General features: G+C 39.3%; 1 protein-coding gene across 1 annotated transcript in view; it reads right to left on the reverse strand.

Moving 5' to 3' along the window:
• The window catches only part of nr5a2 (nuclear receptor subfamily 5, group A, member 2), a 77861-nt gene that overhangs the window by 40010 nt on the left and 15267 nt on the right, over positions 1-22584 (reverse strand). Inside the window, exon 4 of the mRNA XM_047374414.1 lies at positions 21870-22582. Coding sequence (XP_047230370.1) covers positions 21870-22582 — 713 coding nt within the window. The remainder of the gene's footprint in view (positions 1-21869; positions 22583-22584) is intronic.

Below are 22584 nucleotides of genomic sequence, written 5' to 3' on the forward strand. Positions count from 1 at the left end.
GGAGTGTTAATTTTTAAAATTTACCTCTGTTTTGGAGTACCGTATTTTCCGCACTATAAGGCGCACCGGATTATAAGGCGCACCTTCAATGAATGGCCTATTTTAGAACTTTTTTCATATATAGGGCGCACCGGATTATAAGGCGCATAGAATAGAAGCTACTGCAGTCAAACGTTTGACTGGGGTTGCGTTATGAATCCACTAGATGGAGCTGTGCTAAAGAGAATGTCAACAAAACAGTCAGATAAGTCAGTCAGTCAAACTTTATTAATACACTACAAACCAGCGTTCTGATAACTCCATTCACTCTCATGGTAAGGTCTCCTCTACATAGAATTCTATTGAATAGAGCCAACCGCACGTTAGGAATGCATTGGAGTCTATGAAGTTGAAGTAGAAATCAAACGTTAGTTAAAACGTGAAAGGGAACTGTCCCTGATTCAGTAAACACGTAAAAGAAACAGTTTGATGCACTAAATCAAACGTTAGTACTGTTAACCTTTCCTGTTTCTGTCCCCTGACCGTAGTCTGATGACACGGGGAGACGCTTTCTCCAGGGCCGAAGTTACTAGTTTCCTCGGGGTTAACTCCCTCACTCATACGTTGCTGAGTTGAGCATGAAGAAACAGCATCAAAACACTGAGTTGTTGACGAGATTCGGGGTTCTTTTTAATGACTTTGCAGCACGTAAAAATACAGGGCTTACAGACTCATACACCGCTGCTCCGGTCGCCGTCTCTACCCACCCCACACACACAATAATACTGACGTCACTCCTTCACTCTTGATTCTCAGCTACGGCAGCACACAGCGCCACCTCTGTCCGGAGGAGTAATGTCAACATCTTCCATACACACACACGAAACATACACCCCACACACTGAGCTTCTAATCACATATAGTTCAGGCAATTCCTGCAACAGTACATTCAAACGTTATACACACACAAGTGGTGTTGGACTAGGAGTAAGCACAGTACAGGTGTTTACCGCTATTACTTCGGCGACGCCCCTGACTACGGTAGCCGTAATGCTGCAAGCGGTGCGGCTTTGTAGTTTACCAGTCGTACTGAAACATTTTGACAGAGCGCCGTGTACAACCAGTATGGATCAACCAATTAACCAATTGATCCATAAATAAGGCGCTCCGGATTACAAGGCGCACTGTCATTTTTTGAAAAAATTAAAGGTTTTTAAGTGCGCCTTATAGTGCGGAAACTACAGTACGTTATATTAAAAACTGGCATGTAGAATTCTATTTATACCTTTTTGAATAATCATAAGAAAAATAATAAAATAAAACACCTTAAAATTGCTGACCAGCTCTTTACATGTTTCTCCTGGTATTTTGAAAATGTTTCTTTGGTGATGATCCAAAAGCAGTTGGAAGTCCTCCTTACCATCACCCTAATCTTTAATTCATTCTTAGGTTTCTCTGACAAATTGAAGTTGGGGCACTGGCTAGGCCACTTTAAAATGCTAATATCACTTCCAGTCAGAAGAAGCATGTTAGTAAAATTAAATGGTTACTTTAGTTCTAAATCTGCCAAATGTTTTAATAATCCTGGGATTAACCGTACACAGACAAATCCACAGGGTCATCCAACAGTCCGCCAACTGGCCACTTGATTAGGTACACCTTGCTCTTACCAAGTTAGACCTTTTCCTTCAGAACTGTCTTAATACTTTATGATATGGAATGAACAAGGTACCAACAATACTGCTCAGATATTTTGGTCTACATCTATGATGCAAATCAGTTCTACCACATCCAAAAAGTGATCTATTGGGTTGAGATCTGGTAAATATAAAAGTCACTGAAGTCCAGTGAACTCATTAACATGTTTAATGTGAGTTTTGTGACATGATGCATTATTATCACATGCAGTAGCCATCATAATATCGGTACAGTGTGATCATAAGGGGATAGACACAGCAACAATACTCAGGCTGGCTGTGGCATTTAAACAAAGCTCTGTTTGTACTAAGGGGCCCAAACTGTACCAAGAAAATATCCCCCCGCACCACTACACCATCAACAGCCTGAAGTGTTTACACAATTTAGGATGGATTCCTCGGGCCTGGACGCCTTCCTCGGGAGGTGTTCCAGGCACATCCCACCGAGAGGAGGCCCAGGGGACGGCCCAGGACACGCTGGAGGGACTATGTCTCTCGGCTGGCCTGGGAATGCCTTGGGCTCCACCCGGAGGAGCTGGAAGAGGTGTCTGGGGAGAGGGACGTCTGGGTGTCTCTGCTGAATCTGCTGCCCCCGTGACCCGGTCCCGGATAAGCGGAAGATGACGAGTACGAGTACGAGTATGGATTCATGCTAAATCGATGAAGCCAAATTCTGACCATATTATCTGAATGTAGGGGTTAAAACCAAGACTCATTGGACCAGAAAATGTTTTTCCAATCTCTTATTGTCCAATTTTGGTAAAGTTTTGGTAACTGCAGATTCAGTTTGTGTTCCTTACTGACAAAAGTAGCACCCATTGTGGTCTTCTTTCACTGTAGCTCATCATGTATACCTTGGTTGTCATGAGTAATTATTTGAAGAACTCTCTGACCTCTAACATCAACACACCATTTTTTGTCTACACAGCTGCCAATCCTGGATATTTTCTCTTTGCTGGACCAGTCTCTGTAAACCCAAGAACAAAATGCATTATGTTGCTGCCATGCCAATGGTTGAATTGGTAATTGTGTTGACAAGCAATTGAAGTGTACCTAATAAAGTGGCCAGTGAGTGCATGGGAGGCAGACGCTGAGAAGTGGAGGAGAGGTGCTTCTCTCTACACAGTGCAGTTTGATGAGAGTAAAACACAAAACTCTTGCTCCTGACAACAAAAGCAGCACTCATATCAAGGCACAAAGTACGCCTGAGACTTAACTTTGTGGCTGGCAGCAGAGATAAGAATGCTGGGAAAATCAGCAGGTGACAGGTGGCGCTGCTGGTTGAATGGGAGAGGGCTGTACACTGAAGAGAGGAATGATAACACTGCTGATAATACACAAAGTAGCTCCAGTAAGGCTGGATTTGACAAGCTCTGATAAAGATGAGGAATACAGCAGGATAAATACTTCTTTATCACTAATAGACTTGTTAGTTGTGTTCTGTGTTGTCTGACACTTTGGCAAAATTTAAACTAAAGCCTTTTCAGTCCACTAAGTCTGTGAATCAACACATTTAGTACACCTATTATAGCCTCACTTCAACTCTACGTGAATTATAGGATTAATCCCAGCCTATCCTGACTTTGCTGTTTAGACACTATTTACCCAAATAACAATTTTAGTTATGTGTACCACAAGGTTATTTATAGTTATGGCCCTCTCCTTGGTTTAGCTTTGAGCTGTGCTCTGAATGTGCGTATATCATTGCATGAATTCTTATCAGCATTTCATGCCACTGGCAGCTGTTTGTTGGTTGCGTGTATCTCTAATCCATCAGATCAGGTAGTGCAGAATGCCTGTGGGTTTATCTCCAACTGGGCACAGAAATCCTAGAATGTTATTAGGTCTCTTAGCAGCCATTGAGATGCCATCTGTGACCACAAAAAATATCATAAGACACAGATGTAGTTAAACAGTTGCTAACTAAAATCTGTAAAATAAATAAAATGTGCACAAGTTGTTAGCAACATATCTAGGTTCACATTTCCAGTTTTATTTATCTACATATGTTCACTGAGGGTAATTTTTACCTTTCATAACAGAAACTTTAAAGTTACTGTCACATTGTTTCCTAACATTGGTGGTGTATCTAAAACCATAAAAAAGTTTCTTGTGAGTCTTGCAAAAAATTATCTGCATTTTATGACACTTCCTGTCAAGTCTATGAAGTAAATTTGTATCTTATCCTATGTCAATCTATTGCATATTTCATGTGTATTAGAGTGAAGGGTATAAAATGTACAGTGTGCTGCATACATTTGCCAATATGTTTTATAACTAACGATTGCCTGCCCACCTTGGGCTGATTATTCATGCTTTACACATAATCTTCTCCAGGTTCTTTTATATTTAATTTAATGTAGATATTTGGTACCACGAATAGACAGATTACCACACTGATTGTCATGTGCAATTCACAGATAGAATTTGTGACACTAAAAAGAAACACAAATGTTGTGAAAGAACCTTTAATTTTTCTTGTTAAAGATGATAATGCTGTCTTAGCACCACTGCACATGGCATCAGATTCTGAACAAGTGTGTTTGTTCAACAGTATACATCATGAGCTCGCGGTCTGCTGGAGTGGGAGCACAGTTTCAAAGAAGTGAATGAATGGCTCATTGTAACAGCACGTGTCACAAAGAATTTCTGTGCGTTTTTATGTTTGTGCACGCACCCAGGTCTGATCGATACTGCCCAGGAGCTGGGATTGATCAGTTCCCACAGTGACCACATTAAGAGACTCTACAGGCTGACCTTTGACCCTGAGAACACTCCATATTCGATTCGTCATTCTCTCTTCCTCTCTACAACCTCACATAATCTCATCTGTCTACCCATCCTGGTATTCTTTGTTTTTTCCCAGACTTGCAGAGATGAAAAACTGCAGTAAAACACTGTACATGCCTTCCTCCTCTACATGCCTTAAAATGTTTGTGGTTTTGCTTTTTCCCACTTAGCTTTGTCAAGCTGAGAGGATAACAGGACATGTCTGGCTTGTTTCTGGGGCTTCAACCCTCACTGACACAAGGCCAATAAAGACAGGAAGTGCAGTCCCTGCACACTGAAGCAAACAAGAGAAATAACTATGTAGCTCACCTAATGCTTGTGTGAAAATAAATGACTGGTTTCTCAGAGCTTTAATCTTCAAAGGGGCACCAGACAGGGTTATCCAGTCTCTCCTTCACTGTCCAATAAATTAATTGAACCACTGGTGGTTGCAATTAGTCAAAGCAAACATTTTTATGAAACAGGTAAAACAATCCACAAAATGTGTTTATATGCTGAAGATGTGCTTCTTTCTGCAAAATGCAAAACCCTCCTAACCAACCCCTCAACTATATCAAACTACTCTCTCAATTTGAAACATCAGGTACCTAGGCATCAATATTTCTAACAGGCTGAATGAGCAGACTCATTTAAAATAAACCCGAAGCCCACCAAGCCTGCCCAACCATACGGGGGCTGTGCTACTCTGCTGGCTGTCATGTCTGTGGGGGGGGGGAATCAGGGCGGCGGACTAGCGGACTAGAGGGTGGCGGTCCCAGGGCTATTGTCGCAGTGGTGGTGATGTGGTATGTTTGTGTGGTTGAGTGGGGCGTGGTGCTTGACTCTGGCTGGGGACCTCTTGCCAGGTAAGTTTGGACTGGACTTAGTTTTTCCTTTTCGTTTCTGTCTCCGTGTCCGTAACAATAGAAATAATCCCAAAACAGTTTTTAATAAAGTGTCTTTTATAAATATCAAGCAGAGCATTAAAGCATTAGCTGTAAAGCTCCACTTGTGAAATTAAATCTGTTGGGCATCTTCCTGGCACTCAGACAACAATTCTGAGCGTTACTCTGCTGGACAGGACACGGTTACAAAAAGTTAAATAAATAAAATAAAATAATCCCCATTACTAAAATCAATATAAGACGACCTCACATGGTAGAGACCTCTTCCTTTGTCACTCATGGCAAGATTAAACAAATACACCTAGAACTCCCCCTACTAATAACTTAAATCTCCCCAAAGTTACTCTCAAAACTTACATAAAACTTTCAAAAGTAAATTTAGCAATCTCACTTTCTATCTGTAAATGGGATGTTGATTTATCGACTGGTACAGATTTTCAAGTTTGGACAAAAATTTGCGCAAATGCTTTTAGAAAGACCCAAAATGCCAACTTTAGGGGTAAGGGGTATGTGAGGGGTGGGCTGCCCTGGGGTGGGGTTGGGTATGGGATGGAGGTGTCGTGGGTGGGGTGGGGGGGTGCCAGGCTGCCAGCACTGAGGCGGGGTTGACCTACATCTCACCCTGTGCCTTTTTAGTTTGGGGGCTGCTGCTCTTGTGCTTCACTGATCACCTACTTGGGGTGATGCTCTGTTGGCATCATCCCTGGGCAGCCAGGGACCTTAATAATCTAGCAAAGACACCACTAGAAGTAACTTAGCAGCTGTTAGAGGTAATGGACTAAGGCACATAAGGTTAGATATTTGGTCAGTATAAACATACATAGAAAATTACACAAAAATAGATCTATGAGAATCTAGGAGAAGTGTGACATTACATTCACGATGCAGGAAAAACAAAGCATCTCTGTGGACCTGTGTGTTGCAGAGGGGAAGAATGTCTCGTTTTCTCAAGGACACTGATGATAGCAAAGAGCCCTTGTCTAAGTCTGATATCAGAACAGGGATTTGAGGATGAATCAAGCATACCCAAACTTTCATATTCTGTTTTTACCTGACACATAAGCATATAAAAGATAGAAAAATCAATACTGCAAGAAAATAGACAATTGAGAAGCCAGACTAGAATTTCAATGAGTTATTTTTTTAAGGATGCAATGTTTATCAGGGTTCATTACAAGTATGTTTATCAGGGTTCTTTACAAGTAGTGTACTTGAGAAATTAGAGGGAAACGCTGAAACATTTAGTGAGGGGGTCCTGTGGTGACATGCTTGTCCACCTTGACAGAAATGTCAAAGTAGATCGGAGTGATAAGCTATATCCTGCAATGAGACATTTCTTGATGGCAGACGTATCTCCCAGGATAATAGTGTCCCCATCTGAGGGTTTTGTGGATTTATGAGATTTTTTTTTAATGTTGACATCTGTATTCCCTGAGCACCTTAGTTTGTTTTGCTTCCAACTTATTTCTCACCAATCTTGGTTTGCCGCATAATTTACCTCAGTTTTTATTCTTTTAAGTATTTCTTGGTCATTGCAAGACCCTCATTTACATAATTCAGTGTTACTTGCGGCATTCTGACCTGTTCATATGTTATAAGTACTTATTATCTTATATAAAATAATGTCTTGCCATCTTAATTTAGTATAAATTAGTTTAGATTAGTGTAGATTATTTGAGATTGGAGATGTTTTAGTCAATGGACTAGCTGTTAGCCTCATATTCAACTAATCAACCAAAGACATCATAGCAGTTTAATGTTTTTACCTGCAGCAGATGTATTTGTGGAAGTTGATATTAAAAAAGCTCACTCAAAAAATGCGGAACAACCCCTTATACCCCTTGTTTTGTCCTTCTGATTTGCTTCATTACCTGTATATATGTTTTAGCGTATTAAAGTCTGGTGTTCTTTGCTTTGTGATTCTTTCTGTTAGTTCTTTTGGTAAACAGTAACAAAATGTTGTTGACTGTGGTAGTATAGGGATCACTCTGACCAAGTAATGAGAACTGTTTAAAAGTAGGTTATGAGAATGGTAAGTACTGTATATACTGCTGCTTTAATTCTTCAGAAAGTTAATCCGTGTGCACATAGCTTAGAGGCAACAACAGTATTGTTTCCATGATACCTTGGAAGTAGATAAACTACCCCCACAGACAGACAGACCCCCCCCCCCCCCCCCCCCCCCCCCCCCCCCCCCCCCCCCCCCCCCCCCCCCCCCCCCCCCCCACCACCACCCACCCACCCACCCACACACACACACACACACACACACACACACACACACACAATCTTATGGCTTAGAGCTACAGAGCCATCAACTAATTATTAAAAACACAGAGAGGCCCTAATCAATTATTCACATGAACATTAGACCGCTAATACACATGCAGCTGAGGGAATGGCATCTCCCAAAAGTAACTCTTCCTCTTTCACATTCACACACATTTAGATGCAATCATGTCAAGCACTGCAAACTTACAAAGACACCCAAGTACAAATCCATGACAAAATCCCATCCCGACTAACATACACATGTCTTTGCAAACATGCTGACTTTTTTTTCTTTTTTCTGCTCCTGTATTCTTTCTACAGATCGTCCTCCTCCATCACACACAGATAAGAAAAAAAGCATGGCATCCAATTTTAAAGGGAGCAGCACTGCTGCAAAAAAAAAAAAAAAACATCCATAAGTTAACCTTAGAGGTGACCTCAATGCTTAATTGTGTTAATGGCCTAATTGTTGAATTTATGCACTGTGCGATACCTATAGTTAATGCTAAAATTGATTCATTCGTTTTTGTGTAATATGAGAAAATAATTTAAATGTATTCATATGCTTGATCATTGTGGAATTTACATATTATTCAGTGTAAGATCATCGTTGTCAAATCTGAGTCACAAGGACAATTCATATTTACATGCATAGATGTAAATGTTTTCCTGTATGAGTTTGTAAGTGAATGCAGCTTCATTCTAAAGACTTCAGACTAAAACTTCAACTTATAATTTTTGTCTGGCAGTCTACATCTTAAGTTAAAAGTGAAGACAAGAAAGTGAGACAATCAAGCCATCAGACTCAAGGGTTTGCCCTTCTGTATTATTCAGCACAGAACTCTACGTAACATGCATCCCTATAAACACAGACAGACATATCCAATAAACCTTAACACAGTCCAGAAGACTGAGGATGTTTTAAAATGCAGAGACTGACGCTGGGATGCTTTCTGTCTGAGAGGATAGAAGACACCCATTCCCATTAGCATTTAACACAATGGCATTTTTTTCAAGGTGTGTCCATGTGTTTGTGTGCGCAGGTCTAAATGGAGTTGGACAGATTTAAGGGGTTTGGGTGCTAGATTTTTAAACAAACTTCTTTGAATCTAAACATAAGTGTGGCACAGTTCCAGAGATCACTGGAATCCAAGCCATTGATGCTCAAGCTAAATATCTGAATTAAAGCAATTAAGCATTTCCAAAACTCTTGTGATATATAAACCATCCAACTACAAGGAAGATAAAGCATCAAAACCACAATGCCACAGAACAGATGGGCCTGTGCTTGTCCCTGAAGTGCATATCCAGGCCTTGTCTCAGAGAAACTGCCACGAATGCATCTGGATTAAGAAATGTCTGTCTCTCTACAGCACTGTGGCTGCAGGCCTGGTGCAGCTGCTGCTGCTGATGGGAAGTGCAGTGCAACATGTGGTGAATAAAGCTCTGGCCTTTGGGAAAGAGAGACTCTAGCTTGCCACCTGAAATCCTTGCCTGACTTTTCATTTTTTGTCCAGCATCACTGGTATGTTTCATGCACTTTAATGGTGCTGTTGGCACCTTTCTCAACAAGTCGCCTTTCAGAATATTTGGTTTATTGCTTGCAATTGTTTAAGCTTGCTTAAAAAAACCTTTTTTATCCCCCTCTCAAAGGGCGCTATCCTAAAAGAACATATGCTCATAATGGATATTATTATTGCAATGCCTTTATTTCACTTGTATGCGATCATTTATCGATGGCTCCTGCCAGGTTTGCAATCATATTACTTGGCGAAACACAGAGAAATTCAGACTGCCTGAGAAGTGAGAAAAATGAATGGTGTCAGAGAAATAAAAAGTCTCAGTAAAAAAGGGGAAAAGGAAAATTAAAACCACAAAAAGGAGAACTGCCTAAAGTAAGAATAGAGAACAGGTGTCTTTCCCCTGCTTTGAAAGGGCCGAAGCAATTTCCTTGACTGGATTCGACTCGCCACCTCATTGAAATTTCTCACCTGTCATCATAACACAACCACAATGTCTAATGTTACGCTTATAAGCTGCCTTCATCAGTCCTCTGTGTGCGAATTTAATCAGCCACCTCACTAAATGAGTATAAATGCACCTCAACTTTTAAAGCATAAAACTGGCCAGGGGATGTCGAATGTACTCCCCTGATGTCTTATCTATTGTCTACCGGAACCCTAAGACCACCATCCCAAAGCTTCCCCACTCCCAGTCCAGAATAGACAAGCCGTAAATAAGCATCAAAAATAGACATAGAGGGCAACTGTCGACAGCCCGGTGATGAAAGCAGCAGACTCAGGCACAAATCTCTAGGCAGGCTGGATTAAATGCAGATAATTGAGGCCACGCAATTTGGAAACATGAGAACCTGAGGGCACTTTGTGTTAGTTGCTTTGTCTTACTTTAGATTTAGAAAGCTCACTGAAGCACTGTGATTGTTAGTTTGTTGAACAATATCTTACCCTAAGGATGTTAGTGTAATAACCAGAGACAAGTATATAAAATAAAGCTTGATCTTCAAATGTAATGAAACATTTTGTTTTTCATTTCATAATCAACCCGGATTCTTATTTTGAAAGAAATCTACTTTAGACATAAAAAAAAGGTACATCAATCATCTAAAATGTTTGCATAGTTTTGTGTGTTAGCTTTAGTTTAGAGGTTAAAGGTCAGCGTAAGGCAGCAGCAGCTCCTCTAACTCTCTGGAAACCCTATAGCTGGGAATCAAATAGACACAAAATACCAATGCTTTTGTGTTTATTCTTACCATTTCACCAACAACATTTTGTTCCTGTGCACCGGCTCCGAGCATTTAATAGTAGCTTTATTTACTTTTATCTATGCATCCTTTATTTGCTTTCCACGTTTTTGGTAGGTACAATCTAGAATAAAATGTAAATTTGACTTGTCTCACATCTGTAATTACAGTAGAGAGGAAGAAAACAGGTGTAAGGCAACTTTGTGCTTTGGCAGGGTGTCTCAATTGTTTGCTTGCTTTTTAGTTGATTTGTTAGCAGGCCCAGCAAAATAAATCAACTCCCCATATTCACTTTGTTTGCCCAATTTCTTTGTCTTTCACTCCCACTTCCTTTGCTTTCAGTCTCCCCTTCTCTTTCACTGCTGATTTTACTGACTGCTGCCAACTTGTGATGGAACAACTGTGTTACTTTGGGACCACAGAGGCTAACAGCAATGTCTAAGTCACCTGCATCACCATCTTAACAAGCAACATGACCTGCCAATAAAAAAGGCTTTTACCCTGATCACGCTCAAACAAGGCTTTAAACGCAACCCGCTCTTTCTCCCGCCGAATGCCCAAAGTGCTCGCAAATGCGAATCAGGCTGTGTTAACTGGCGTCAAAATGGAAAACTAGAGAGGATGTGGAGGCAATCTTTGATTTTTTTTCTAAACAACTGTTTATTAGATGGGGGGTGGTGTACAGGAATGGTGAGATGACAAAAAACAGACACACAGCACCTGAAGAGCAAATCTCTTCCCCTTTTCTTAGGGTACACCAAAAGTGTTATCCAACAATAAATGGCCATTAAGACCTGCAAATCCTGACAATGGTCATTCAAAATGGAGTGGGGATTTTAGTAAAAGAAAACAGCAGGCAAATATTTCTTGGGGGAGTAAGACAAAGTTCATGGAAGATAAAATGTTCATGAGTATAGTCGAGTCTATCATTGCTCAGAGCTCTGTAAACCTGCACTTCATGACAGCCTTTCATCCCTCATCAAAGCAACAAGTAGATATGCAGACATTGCGCATCCTAAAACCTTCCAACCCCTGTTGTCTCTTTAAAGCTGCCGCTCCTTGAGGACAGGCGACCTTAAATCTTTTCTTTTAACAAGTTTCCTGTTCTTCCTTCCGGCCCCTCGGCATCCCTTGGGGCTGAAGCTGCAAGACCATTCCAGTATGTGAATTGGTTTTATCTGTAAGGCTCGGTCTAAAACTGTCAAGAGTAATGTTAGGATTGGAGCATTTGATTTCTATGTTATCATTCAAACAGCCAGAATTTGACAATGAAAGTAAAATACTACAAATAAAAATTAGGTTACGCCACAGGAGTTTGACTTGATACACATTTGTAATCTTGTCATATTGGCCACAGTAGAGTAAGAAGTTCTTCCTGAAAAATATTGTGTGTGAATTATATGTTCACATAATCTCTTATAGGACTTGTTAGAAGTAGATAAGAGATGGAAACATAGGCAAGATAGCTGCCTCAGTTGTGTGTGAGTTACACTTTTTAGCCAAAGATCTATTCTTAAAACTTATCCAAACATTTGAACTTTCCATTTTTCAGCATTGGTGAAAAAAACAAAACAGGGGTGTTGTTTCACAGTATATATAAAAAGGAGAGATATTGCTGTGTTACGGGATGTTTAAATATTCATGAATGAAAAGAGGCCTTAGTGAACTTCCACCACCTTCTCCCTCCCCTTATGTATCCCATCAACTCCTGCTTTGACCCAACACTACTGATGTAACAGATATTGTTACCTCTAAAATAGAAACTTTAAAAAAGCCAGCTGTAAGACCTGGCTGCAGCCTCGTAAACTGACAGCAAGGAAGAGTGAGTGATAAGAGAGGAATATAGAAAGGGAAAAAAATACAGTCAGATAGTCTAAACTTTGGTTCCTTATAAAAAATCTACAAGAACAGTGGCTGTGTTTTATAGGATAATACCTTATGTGGATTTCTGCATCTGTGTTCATGAGCTGGGGTGAGGTGGTATAGGGTGGGTGTCATCTATCACTGGACAAATGCAGGCTTGTGGGGGGTGCTGGGGGAAGTTTAGAGGATGGTGCTGGGGTGTTGTAGGGGGATTGTCAGCCAGAATGGCGCAGCTCCTCAAATGAAATAATATATCTTTGAAAGCTAACGCCCCACACCGGGCTCATGGGCAATATATCAAGCCCCAGATCGTTTGGTGGATCCTCTCCAGGCCCATTAACCTTACACCTGTTACCCCCTTAAGCCCCCACCTAACCTCACCAACCTATTGGTCCTTTTTTTTTTACCTACCTCTCTTGTCCTTCACCATATTGCCTCTTCTACACCACCTCCTACTTTTATAATTCCTCACTGCCTCCTAGGGTCCCTTCTGCATCTTCCTATTTCACACACTTTACTTGCTTCTTTGTACATCAGTCTCAATCTTATTCCTCTTCCTCTGTCAGCTCTCCTTTCTTGGTTTGATAAGCCCAATATTTCCAAGCCTGTCTAGAAGTTTGTCCTTTTTCTGTCCTGTGATCAAAAAATCTTTCCTTACTCTCAGTCTTTTTCCTTTTTTTGTTGCTCATTTTCACTTATGCCTTATGCTATTCCCTTCTATCTGCACTTACGTTCTTATAATCCTTCTTTTATTTATAACCAACTTTATTCTACACCCTTCTCACTGTTCATGTCAGTCTTTATCCACAATTTTTTCACATCCAAGGTAAAGCAAGCACGCTATGGGCTGAGTGTGCGCAGGGGGGTTTCTACACAACCTGCAGAATAATTCTAATTTAGTGGACCAGCAACACAGTAACAAGTCCCTGTGACAAGCGAGTGGACACCAACCCCTTCACACTCGCAGTTTGTTAGGATTGTGGTGTCCAGTGCAGAGGTTGTTGCAGGAGTGACCAATTACCTCTGTGAGAAGATAGACACTGCTGCATAGGGTTCTGAATCTGTGTGTTTGAGTGTGTGTAGATAGTTGTATAGATATACCACTTCACAAGGATCACAGATCCTGTCGAAAATTGTTTAATAATTTCCAATCAGTTACAGTATGAGGCGCAAAAGGAGGGGGAGAGCACAGGTGCAATTACCGATCAACACAGAGCACAGGCAGTTCACAAGACACAAAACACACACATGCATGTTCAGACATCTTGAATAACAAACTGCTTCTGAAATGGGCATGAAACAAAGTCAGTGAGTGTATATTTTTGTGTGTGTGCAGAAAACAACCATCAACTCTGAACTGGTCAGGATAGGTGTTGTAGGTATAATTTCACCAAAGTAAATTCATGTAATATTCATGGGTGTAGATGGAGATGAAGACAGGGTGAAATTATGCAGCAGGGTAGAGTGGAGAACATCAGAAAACCTTGCATTATTCACCCAGGTAAATCTATAAGTGAAGAATATTCAAGTGTAAGATGCAGACATCGGACACCTCCACTCCCACCGTCTTCGGACTCTGAGAAAATCTTTTATTCAGTGTGAATGAATTAGATGAGGACACTTAGAGGAGACGAGTAAATATTTGTAGAAATGTCACTGTAATGAGTAATTTCACTACCTTCATTAAATGCTGGAAGGGACTTCAGAAAGAGTTTACTATGAGGTTTTAGGCCCAAAAATAGGTCTTTTATTTAAGAATACATGTTTGGCAAACACTGTAGTTTCTAAGTTCTCAAAGAAAATGTAAAGCCCTATATCAGTTGAGGTGATTTGTTGGATTTCCACGTACAAAACCAATATGCAACTATTTTAAAACAGTGACATCACACCTTCGCCTCCAACCAAACTTCTAAATAAATTTATTTAAAACTCAATAATAAAAATACAAATTAGCATATTTTAAAGGCAACTAGGGCTGTCCCCAAACAGATTTTTTTTTTCCCTGACAGCTATTTAATTCATTTAAGAATAGACCTTTGCCAACACCAAGTAACAGATTCCCCATAAAAGTTAATAAAATCATTGTTACATATTTGCTTGAATTTGACTCTACCCAAGAATTTCTATAGGGCAGTTTTAAACACTGCCTCACTATAGTATTAACTATGCTAAGAAAGCTAATATAATCTAGACTCCAGTCTTGATCACTTATAAATGCTTTGATCTGGACCCCAATCTGATTTCAAATACAAAGTCAAGGTCATTCTGAAAATTACCTGCTGTACTTCCTAATACTTTTAACAATGAAGACTTGATGAAGACACGGTGATCCAGCAAATTTTTTTATATTTAGCATTTTTAATTATATTACAATTAAGTTACAAGTGGATGAGTCTCTCAGCTTACCTAATTGCTATTCTTTCTTTCATATTCATTGCTCTTCCTTACTTCATTCGCATTCCTCCTCTGCTCATCTCTCCACTCATCTCCCCTCTTTGTTTCACCTTTGTTCTCTGCGCTTGTCCTATCCTCTCCCCCACCATCTGTTTATCCAATATGGCTGTCCCATCTCAGCTGGGAGCTTTCCCAGGCAACAAGACTTCTAATACAGATTGTCTTCAACATAATGGTTCTCAGTTCTGCTTTTGCCATAACCATTACATGCGGAGTAGAAGGCAGGAAAAAAGACCCTGACCAAAACGCAAAAAAGGGAAACACTGTCTGAATCTTCAACTAAATTTAACAGCCCATCAACATGCTTTTATTAAAATTATTGGTACCTTCAGCTTTGTTTTGTAAAGTAGATTTGTTAAACATACCTATAAAATTTCCATGTGTTTTTTATTAAATATACCCAAGATTTAAATAAAAAAATGCTAAATTTGGACCTGGGGTGATGAATATCCTTAATTGTAATGATACTAAGAAAGCACAGGGATGATGAACAGAACTACTTTGCCAAGAGAAAATACTTGGTGTTGTAGAGTAAGAAGTCACGGACTATATACATTTGGAAGTTTAAAGGCAATGGTATGACATACAGAATAGTTCCTTGGAATAATAATAAAACAAGTATTGGTAATGATTAAACAAGTTAAAGTGTAAATTATTTTATATTATCTTTAGAAAGATTCTGCTAAAAATACTGCAATTTCAATACAAGTGAAACATCAAAGTCTTTTCAGCTGTGATGTTTATTCACTGCATATTTTGTGTTGACAAGGTGCACAAAGGCTTTTGTTGTCCTAAAACCAATCGTACATCCTTTTTTATTAAAGGGTGTAGAGAGGAAAGAAAGGGTGGGGTGGCTCTAGTGAAAAGGGAGTAGAATTAGGAAGGTAAGATATAAACATATGAATCACTGGTATAGTCCCTATTGGTCTGCTAAATTCTCGTTCCTATTGTGTTTCTGGTGGGAGTTCAGAGAGCCATCCTTACCTTGAAACAATGGGGAAGAAGGGAACACCGGACCAACCACCAGTATGAATCACCATCACACTCTCATGCAAACACTGATGCACAAAATGCAGATACGCTTGCAAGCAGGAAAATGGAAGTAGGTGTTGTTTATTTGGCTGCATATGAAGGTTCTATACATGATTTTTAGCTATTCTAAAAGTTAAGCAGACATTTTTTGTTACCATTTTTGATTACACATCATTCATAAATTTAATAAATAACAAAGCTGTGTAATGTAAAAAGTTTTCAAAACATACAATTCTTCCTCGCTTAGTCTTTTTCTCTAAGTACTGTGAATTTTCATATCTTTGAGACTTGATTTTTGCAATAGAATATTTTACTTTAGCAATTTAACTTTATTCTGCTCTTTGGTTTTATCTCAGTCTCTTGGCTTTTTAAAAAGTATAAATTAGTTTGCTTTAAACTTTCGGGACTTAAAGAACTCAAAACTACACTCCAATTTTTCAAAAGCAATCAAATACCTACAATTATTTTTGGACCTGTATAAAAGATAACAATTAAGAAAATAAAATGCTCAACCTAAATGTAATGTTTAGATCATAGTTTAACCAAACTGGGTACTGTATGTTGTTCACTATTTAGATTTATAAAAAGCCTTGACCTGGTCAATACATCCTTTATAAGCTAAAACTAGGGCTGACATTAAGAAAATAGGAAATTACTATATTATTTTTGTACCTAGTGATGACTTTATTGGTTGTGATCAACCATCCTTTTCCTTATTCTTTTCCCTCATAGAAATTTTATCACCAGTCTTTTTTAACTTGAAGATATCAGTCAAAAATTCTACATGATGTTTGGACGTCAAGGTCAGTGAAAGTCCATCCAACTGGCCAAATGTAACATTTGAATGCAAAATATTAATGCATGAATTCTGAGATGTAATCGCCTACCAATTATTGCATCCAGAGTCATTTGTGGTTGCAAAATTGTCACATTGATACTGGCAATGAGGATTGTGATTTGAAATACTGGCTAGTCTATATTACCAAGGCTTCTGTAAAATAGACAGGAATAGCAGTTTTAACAGAGTGGTCGAAGCGGTTCACAGACAGGCTTGGGTGGATGAGGGAGTGAGTGGGTGGGGGGTTGTGGTAGCAGAATCCTATCTCACTGAGAGAGAAAAAAAACAATTGTCTTGTTCTTTTCAACACATTAAAACAACAGTATCACTTGTTATATAACACAAGATAATGTAAATTTATTTCTGCACTCATTGTGTGCACCGATCAGCCGTAAGGCACAGCTGCAACAATGATTTGGATAAACCTTCCTTCACATGGCAACAAACATCCATTTGGGATGAAATAAAACTCATGAGACAATCACCCAGCCTTCAAACTCCCCTGATCCAAAGGCAGTTGTGGCATGTAAGCCCAATCAACATGGCTTCCAATTAAGAATCAACATGGAACAAAGTTACTTATTTCAACATTTCTACACATTGCAGTCCAATAAAATACTGGTGCTTCCAATAGAAGGTGGACAGGATAGTATTATAATTGACCAGTCAATTTCTCACAAACAACACATTTTAACTCATCCTATCTGTTCAAGAATATGTACATGAACCTATTTTAAATTAAATTCATAGCAGCATGTTTAAAAAGATCCTGAACCACATAAAGTTCTATTAAACACGATTCTCTCCAAAAAAAAAAAAAGTAAAGTATTTCCACTAGACTAATCTAAACCACTTTTGTACTAATGAAATAAGATTGGCCCTTATGATGGGTTTAACCATGTTCAAGGTTCTGAACACAATTGCAGCTACCTAATATTTCAATAATAAAATATGCAGTTATTTAAAAAGAAAATCGTAAAAGTCATTTCTAGATTCAAATACAATCACCAAACATCCACCTGTTCTCAGTACACTCAGAATGTTATAAAATAACCACAACAACCCATGGTCTCAACCCAGCTGACAAACGTTATTTCATTATGTATGTGATTTCATAAGCAGGGCACCAGACCTGCCACAATCTGTCGGTGTGCTTAAGAAATCAAGACCAAGGCAGGTTAGTCATAAAGCACATACTCTAACGTTTTGGATTTGATGTGTAAGAAATAAATGTTCCTCACGTCATGGCTCATTCCCATAGGGTAAGAGAGGGAGAAACAGAGGCAGCGTGCAACGCTGGAAAAGAATGGAAAATTCTCCGTTGTAGGTTCCCTTAATGGCAAGATATTTATGTGTGCTGTGGCCACGGCCAACGTATGGAAACTACATCTTTAAACATTTTTCTGGCAGATGCCTTGCACACACCCTTCCAGCTTGGCTCTGTTACAAAATAAATTCTTTTGTTCTTACATAGCTAATAATAGTGAAGTGGTTGTGCTCTAATCTGGGTATGTGTGCATATGAATGTGCATGTGTGCTAGTTGCAGCTGTATTTATAACTTCCTACAGTGGCAAACCATCCTTGTAACAAACTTTTAATTCCACTATGCATCCTGTCTTTTTACTCCCAGGCTTGACCTCACATTTACGGTAATAGTCTAAACAGTATTAGTAATAGAAGTCAAAGTTCAGATAGATTCCCAAACACAGCTTCTTTGAGTTGTAATTATATTTAGTTTGCCAAAACAATAAAGGGTCATTGTGGGTGATTTTATCTTCATTTCTCATGATCTATGAAGATCAATCACTTAACATAGTTTAAAACACATACATGATCATGAATAGCTACAGTGTCTTGCAAAAGTATTTATACCCCTAAAACTTGTCAAATGTCACGATGCAACCAAAACAATTCATTGTATGTTATTAGGATTTCATGTAATACAGCAACACAAAGCAGCACAATAATGGAAGGAAATTATATTCCCATTTCATAATGTTTTACAAACAACATTTTAAAAATTGCTACTTGAAACTGTATCCATTGCCTTTACAGTAGTACCCATAAATAAAGTTGAGTGTAACCTATTGTTTTCAGAAGTCTGTGCTCATATTCTAATCTCATTACATCTGTTCTGTGAAGGCTTCAGAGGGGTATAAGCAAACATTACTAAACAAACATAATTAAGTTGAGAAAATTCATCCCACAGGGAGGGATAAAGTTTTAGAGAAGTTTAAAGCAGGGTTAATTTATAAAACAACACATGGACCTGTTCAGTGTTTAACCCATCATCCAAAAACAGAAAGAGTATTGCACAACTGTAAACCTACCAACACATGATATTCCACTTAAACTGCTAAGATAAGGCTTAATAAGCAAAACAATCAAGCGGCCCATGATACCTCTGGAGGAGCTGCAGAAATCCATAACTAACATGAGAAAATTTGTTAAAAGCACAACAATTAGACATGTACTCCATCAGGCATTCATTAATAGATACATGAAGAGGCTCTGGCTAGATGATGCAGATTTGTTTGTACCAAAATGCTAACTGTGTCAGAAAACTAAATGATCACGATACACATGCTACCTCCATCATAATCAATGGTATTGGGTGGTTTATGCTGTTGGGATGCTATTGTTTGCCAGAGATGGGGAGTTGAATCAGAGTTGATTAGAAGATGGATGGAGCAATACTCCATGGAGTGTGCTAAAGACTTGAGACTGGGACGGAGTTTCACGTTCAAGAATAGCCCCAAACATTCAGTGCTACAATACAATGGTTTAGATCAAAGCATATTGATGTCTTAGAATGCCCCAGTCCAGACCTAAATCCAATGTATGAAGTACAAACACTTGAAAACTGATGTCCACAAGTGCTCTCCATCCAATCTGATCAAGTTTAAGATGTTTTGCATAGAAAAAGGTAAGGGAAATCAGTCTCTAGGTGTGCAAAGCTAAAAATGTGGAGCTTAATTAGCATACAAATTGGTTATACAGTGCACTGACTCATCATGAAAAATACAGATGCACCCAACACTGTTTGAAATTTTACTTGTAAACATTACACAATTATGCACAACGTTCTGTTTGTCAATCATGTAAAATCCCAAGAAAATCTATTGAAGCTTGTGGTTGTAGCATGGCAAAATGTGGAAAAGTTCAAGGAATATTTGAATTACAAAGAAGAATTAAATGCATTAAAAAAACTGATGGGAACTTACACAAGACAATATATTCAAAGAATTCAAGAATTCATAAATCTTTTAAAAATGTGCTCATTAGACAAATAATAGAGTTTGCCATGCTTTGAATATTCTTTTTCTCACAGAATCTCAGATTATTTCCAGAGTTTATAATGAGAAACAAAAAGAAAGACAGGGCAGTCGAGCATGTGGGAAAAAACTTTTAGAGCCACAGCAAGCATATTATTTATAAAAACCCCTTCTACTTTGGATGATGCTTTAAACACAGGGGGGACAGCATAGTAGCTCAAGTTCTATTATCTCCCTCACTTGAGTGAGATGCATTTTCCACTTCCCCCAGAATGCACTGGGGCCAGTTTACTGGGGCCAGTGGGAAAAGCTTTCTCCTGCATTAAGCCCAGGTCATTTTCTACCTTTGTAACAAGCACTCGTCAATTACTGTTAAAATAGGGTAATATGGATAGTCATTAGGCAAACATAATGGCAACTCATTCACGGCAAATCAGGGGAGCGACAAACACTAGTGGGTGAGATAATTGAATTAGGAGGAGGGAGTGAGAACGAGAGAGGCTTCACAATGGAGCAGAAATGATCATTCAAAGTTAATGAGCAAACCACACACAATTATTAGGTGTAGCCACATCTTTCAGTAAGCCCTTCTGTATGTGTGTGTGTGACTTTGCATAACGAACCTCTATGGCAAATGCAAGTACATATCTCAAAAAGGTCAAGAGAGGGGGACACAGTGCATGCTAAATGTCGACATGTGTTATTCAAGGACTCTTATCTGTTTTGTAATTGGCACATTTTTTTAATATAACAATCTTTGGGTTGTGATTTTCCCTTTTGAAAACAAAATTACACTAAATATTTAGAGGGGATTTGGCAACAGGCCCATGAATATGCAGCTGAGCCTGTGGCGGCACATTGTGAGACAAACAGACATAAAAAGAAGCAGGCGAGGTGAAGAAAATCAGGTGAGTGCAGGCTAATCAACTGCCTTTCAGATCGCTTTGTGGACATTCACCCTCATTCAGATCAAATAAAGCTGTAAGTAAAATATACACCACAAGCTCTCTCTGAGGTTCTGTGATAAAAAGAAAGAAGACTCCAGAGTGAAGTATCGAAGAAGGCAAACATCGTTCATTTGGGATTGACTCAGTTAAACAATAACAAATGACAGAATGTTTACACCTGTAATGTAAAAAGTGTGATTTTGGTATCTCTTTTCAAGCATAATTAAATGGTTGGAAATCAAATGCAAGCTCATGTCACAAAGGTTTAAAGTCAAAACTGTGCTATAAAAATAGAGTCAGGACTTACAGGGTTGCAATGTCACATTTAGACTGTTGCAGTCCCTATCTAGGTGCCCCATTGATCCTTTTTCACCAGTATACCTGAACCTTTGGCTTAAATGTTTAGGGGAGTACTCTTTATCAGAGAATACAAACAAATTTCTTTTAACATTATAACTTTATATGAGACTGAGAAACACAGAACTAATCATGGACTCTAAACTGAATGATCTGTGTGGTCTTTTAAGCTGAAATGTAAAGTTTAGGAAATTAGAATTAGAGAAAAAACATTTGACCACTAAAAACACAAAATGCTACCAATAAATGTTAATAAACCAACCATAAAATTAAATCATTCTAAAATAAATATAAATAACACAAATGAAAAAACACAATGTTTCTTGTGCTAAAAAAACTAATCAAAGTATCCAATTAAATTGGCATAGTGTGCCAGAAGCTCAGGCTGAAAGTTTTCAAAACCCACAAAAAAAAAAAAAAATCTGTCACACACTTGACAAAAACAACTGGCTGCTGAATTTTGATTAGGCACTAGGACAGGCAGTAGTGCCAGCAGTCAGCAAATTCTGGCTTACTGCCCACAGCCTTGTACACTCAGCGTTAGTGTTGAGATGCAACATAAAAAGGAGATTAAGTGCCGTCGAACATAAGAAACAGAACAAATGATGTATATGAGCAGTGTTAAATCCCACTATAATGTTAAAAAGCAGATTGCCTATATTTTGAACATGTCTTTATAATCAAATAATAGCATCACTACAGTGGACCATTCACACTTACCTTAAGTTCACGGAAGAAAATGCTGCTGCGTGCCCACTCCACAATAGAGAAGAGTGTTTGGTCGGCCATCTTGCACATCAGCCCAAATGTGTTGAGCTTCTCGTGTTTGCCTCTGCTGGCTTGCTCCTGCTGTAGATAGGCCAGGATCTTTGCCTGAACCTGTGGTTCATCGGGTTCACATTTTAGCAGCTCTACTATCAGGTGGGGGAAGCTGGGCGGCGAGCCGGACTGGTAGGCGTCAACATAAGCGTAGCCCATGATGGATTCTGGCGAGCTGGTGTATGGGTCGGGGTACTCTGACTTGATGGTGCGCGTGCCCTGAAAGTGTCCGTAGGCCGCCTGGTAGCCCTGCAGGCTGCCTGCATGTGGCGGCATTGCCATACTGACAGGAGAAGTAACAAAAGGGCTACGGTCGTAGTCTGTAGGAGGCAAGGCTGTAGCATGGTGATGATGGTGATGGTGGTGATGGTGACTGCTGTGGTGGCCAGCGTGGTGGCTCAGCTGAAGGCCCTTGGAGGCGGCTGAGTGAATGTTCTGAATGGCTGAGGAAATAGTGAGGTCAGTGGGTACAGCTTGCATCACCTGACTCATGGCCTCAATCTTAAGGCCGTTTGCTCGGATCAGCGCCTTCTTTTGCTGCTTGAGGGCACGGTCACGTTTGTACATTGGGCCGAACTTGTTACGACCACCACGCATGCGATCAGCTCGCACAGCT

This window comes from Girardinichthys multiradiatus, chromosome 9, assembly GCF_021462225.1.
Source record: "Girardinichthys multiradiatus isolate DD_20200921_A chromosome 9, DD_fGirMul_XY1, whole genome shotgun sequence".
Lineage (NCBI taxonomy): Eukaryota > Metazoa > Chordata > Actinopteri > Cyprinodontiformes > Goodeidae > Girardinichthys > Girardinichthys multiradiatus.